Source organism: Aphanomyces astaci, assembly GCF_000520075.1.
Source record: "Aphanomyces astaci strain APO3 unplaced genomic scaffold supercont1.54, whole genome shotgun sequence".
Lineage (NCBI taxonomy): Eukaryota > Oomycota > Saprolegniomycetes > Saprolegniales > Verrucalvaceae > Aphanomyces > Aphanomyces astaci.
Window position 1 is genome coordinate 395,419 of NW_009798317.1, and position 2,605 is coordinate 398,023.

Consider the following 2,605-nt stretch of genomic DNA (forward strand, 5'->3'; position numbering starts at 1 on the left):
AAGTGTATGATGTCCAACACACTAATTGACGTCATATACTATTTAGATGCTGACTATGATTTCCTGCTACTTAGTTGACTACCTACTTCTGCCTGGATTTGGCAATATTTAAGCAGTTTCAACTAATGTTTATTGTACCGACAGTTCTTTATCGTAGAAGACACCAATAACTCCACGTGGCACAAGACCCGGCTCCCCATGCCCGAAGCCATGTACTCTCTGGGCACTGCTAAAAATGTTGAATACGCCACGACCAAGTACCGATACACGTACAGCTCCCTGACGACCCCCCTGCAAACGGTGGAGTATGACTTTATATCGAACACGACGGCGATTTTGAAGGAAACGCCGGTGCCGCACTACGATCGGTAACGAGAAAACACCTACGGAACAGACCTAACATGTGTTTAGATCATTGTACCATTGCGAACGGGTCGAGGCTACGGCAAGCGACGGCACGGCCATTCCCATGAGTGTGATCTACCGAAAGGATAAGAAGAAAGCGGAGGGCCAACCACAAGCGCTGCATTTGTATGGGTATGGGTCGTATGAATGGCCGACAGGTGCGTGGTTTTGGATTCTGTATCGAAGAATGTATGTGAAGGTGGACATGTAAACGACGGAATATTTAGAACCAAACTTCCAAGCCACGATTTTGCCCTTGTTGGACCGCGGCGTCGTGTATGTGATCGCGCATATCCGTGGCGGCGGTGAAAACGGACGCACGTGGTAACAACAGTCCATATCGCTTATGAAAAATGTCTTACGGATTACAATGGTCTTATACGAAATGGCTTACGGATTACAATGATCTCTTAGGTATGAAGCGGCCAAGTATCTGACCAAGATGACAACATTTACCGACTTTATTGCGTGCGCCGAGCACTTGGTGGCCACCAAGGTGACGTCCCCCAGCCACATGACGTGCGAAGGCGGCAGCGCTGGCGGGTTGCTTGTGGGGGCAGTGTTGAATATGCGCCCGGACTTGTTTACGGCGGTACGTTGTCGTTTTGCCACGTCATATCTTGGCTAATGTATGTCTCTTACGAGTAGGTGGTGGCAGGAGTGCCGTTTGTGGACGTGATGAACAGCATGAGCGACGCCACGATTCCGCTCACTACGATCGAGTGGGCCGAGTGGGGCAACCCGAACGAACTCGATTACTTCGCGTACATGTTGCAATATTCACCGTATGTTTTATCTTAAAACGTCATATTTACGTGGAACGGAATTGTACCGTACGATATAACTTCGAACGGATATGTAGCTACGACAATGTGAAGGCCCAAGCGTACCCCAACTTGCTCGTGACCGGTGGCCTCTTCGATCCCCGCGTGGCCTACTGGGAACCCACGAAATGGGTAAGTTAACTGTCTGTTACGAGTAAATTGGAGGTGGCATTTTGTCCGCTTTGGATTTATTATTTACGAGGTTTTCATTTATGTCGTGTGCAGGTGGCGAAGTTGCGTGACTTGAAGACCGACAACAACCAGGTTCTGCTCAAGATGAATCTGGACGCTGGGCACTTCAGTGCGAGCGATCGATACCATGTCCTCAAGGAGAAGGCGGTGCGCCTTAGCTTCGTCTTGGACCAGCTCAAGTGCTTGGAAAAGTAGTAACCCAAGTACAGTCCACTTTACAACAATTTAGCAAGTCTATTCCATTCGCGTGTGTGTGTGTGAGTTAAGGGGGATGCCTGGGTTGGCTATGGATCTTTCGGATGCGAAGGTGTTGATGGTTTCGGGGTTTCATGCAAGATTATCTTGACCTTGATTCTATCTTGATTAAATTATGTGAAAGGCTGGTACAGCATACTAGGGTGAATCCTACCAGTATTAGGGTCCCTTCCAAGTACTTCCCCAATCACAACTTTAGCATGATTACTACCGTATACTCCCGCTTCTGTACCTATGAAAATGTCAGTGAAATCTGATCAAAACTGGTACAGCTCCAAGCCGTACCTTGAAAACTATTCAGGCATGAGCATTATCCTAAATCCAAAACAGGACTTATTTTTGATTGGATTAAGTCCTTTAACGCATGGTGATTGGGTATTTCTGTCCAATAAGAGACAACTAGGTACACGCCCAACCAAGGAACCATAATAATGTTCGTCATTGACCAATATGTTCCAAACCGTTACAGGTCCAACCGGAGAAATCATAGGTACTGAAGCGGGGGGTATACGGTAGTACGTATGATACTACGTACCGTACTTTACGACTCAATGTTGAGTGTGGTACTCACGTTGCGCATCGCCAGTTTCTGTTCCGACGTCTTTAACTTTGATTGGCAATTCGAATGCGTTGTCCGGAGTATGTGTTTTCGCGATTTGTATGCGTTTTGAATCGAGTAAAACCGAATCGGACGAAATGGGGCCTGGATGTGAGAATCCCGGTATTGCAAGATGACATGCTTCTGCTCGTATGTGTACCTCGAGTATTTGTATTTTTTGGCCTTGCGCCGCGTGGGTCGAGGCATGTCGTCAAATTTTCTGTGATTGGGTGGTGGTGTTTCAGATTTCAAAACCCTTGAGTCGTATGAGTCGTCAAATACGGGTAGTATTTATCGTGCTTTACATTAAAAAAAGGAACTTCGAAGTGTT

The 2,605-nt window shown here is 46.9% G+C and overlaps 1 protein-coding gene across 1 annotated transcript; it reads left to right on the plus strand.

Moving 5' to 3' along the window:
- Nucleotides 1-198: 198 nt before the first annotated feature.
- H257_14202 (hypothetical protein) lies at nt 199-1,616 on the plus strand (the record flags this gene model as incomplete). Its single annotated transcript, XM_009841961.1, has 7 exons — nt 199-368; nt 412-563; nt 633-729; nt 820-997; nt 1,054-1,190; nt 1,268-1,361; nt 1,455-1,616. 7 exons carry the CDS (start codon nt 199-201, stop codon nt 1,614-1,616), a joined length of 990 nt encoding a protein of 329 aa, XP_009840263.1.
- Nucleotides 1,617-2,605: the final 989 nt, after the last annotated feature.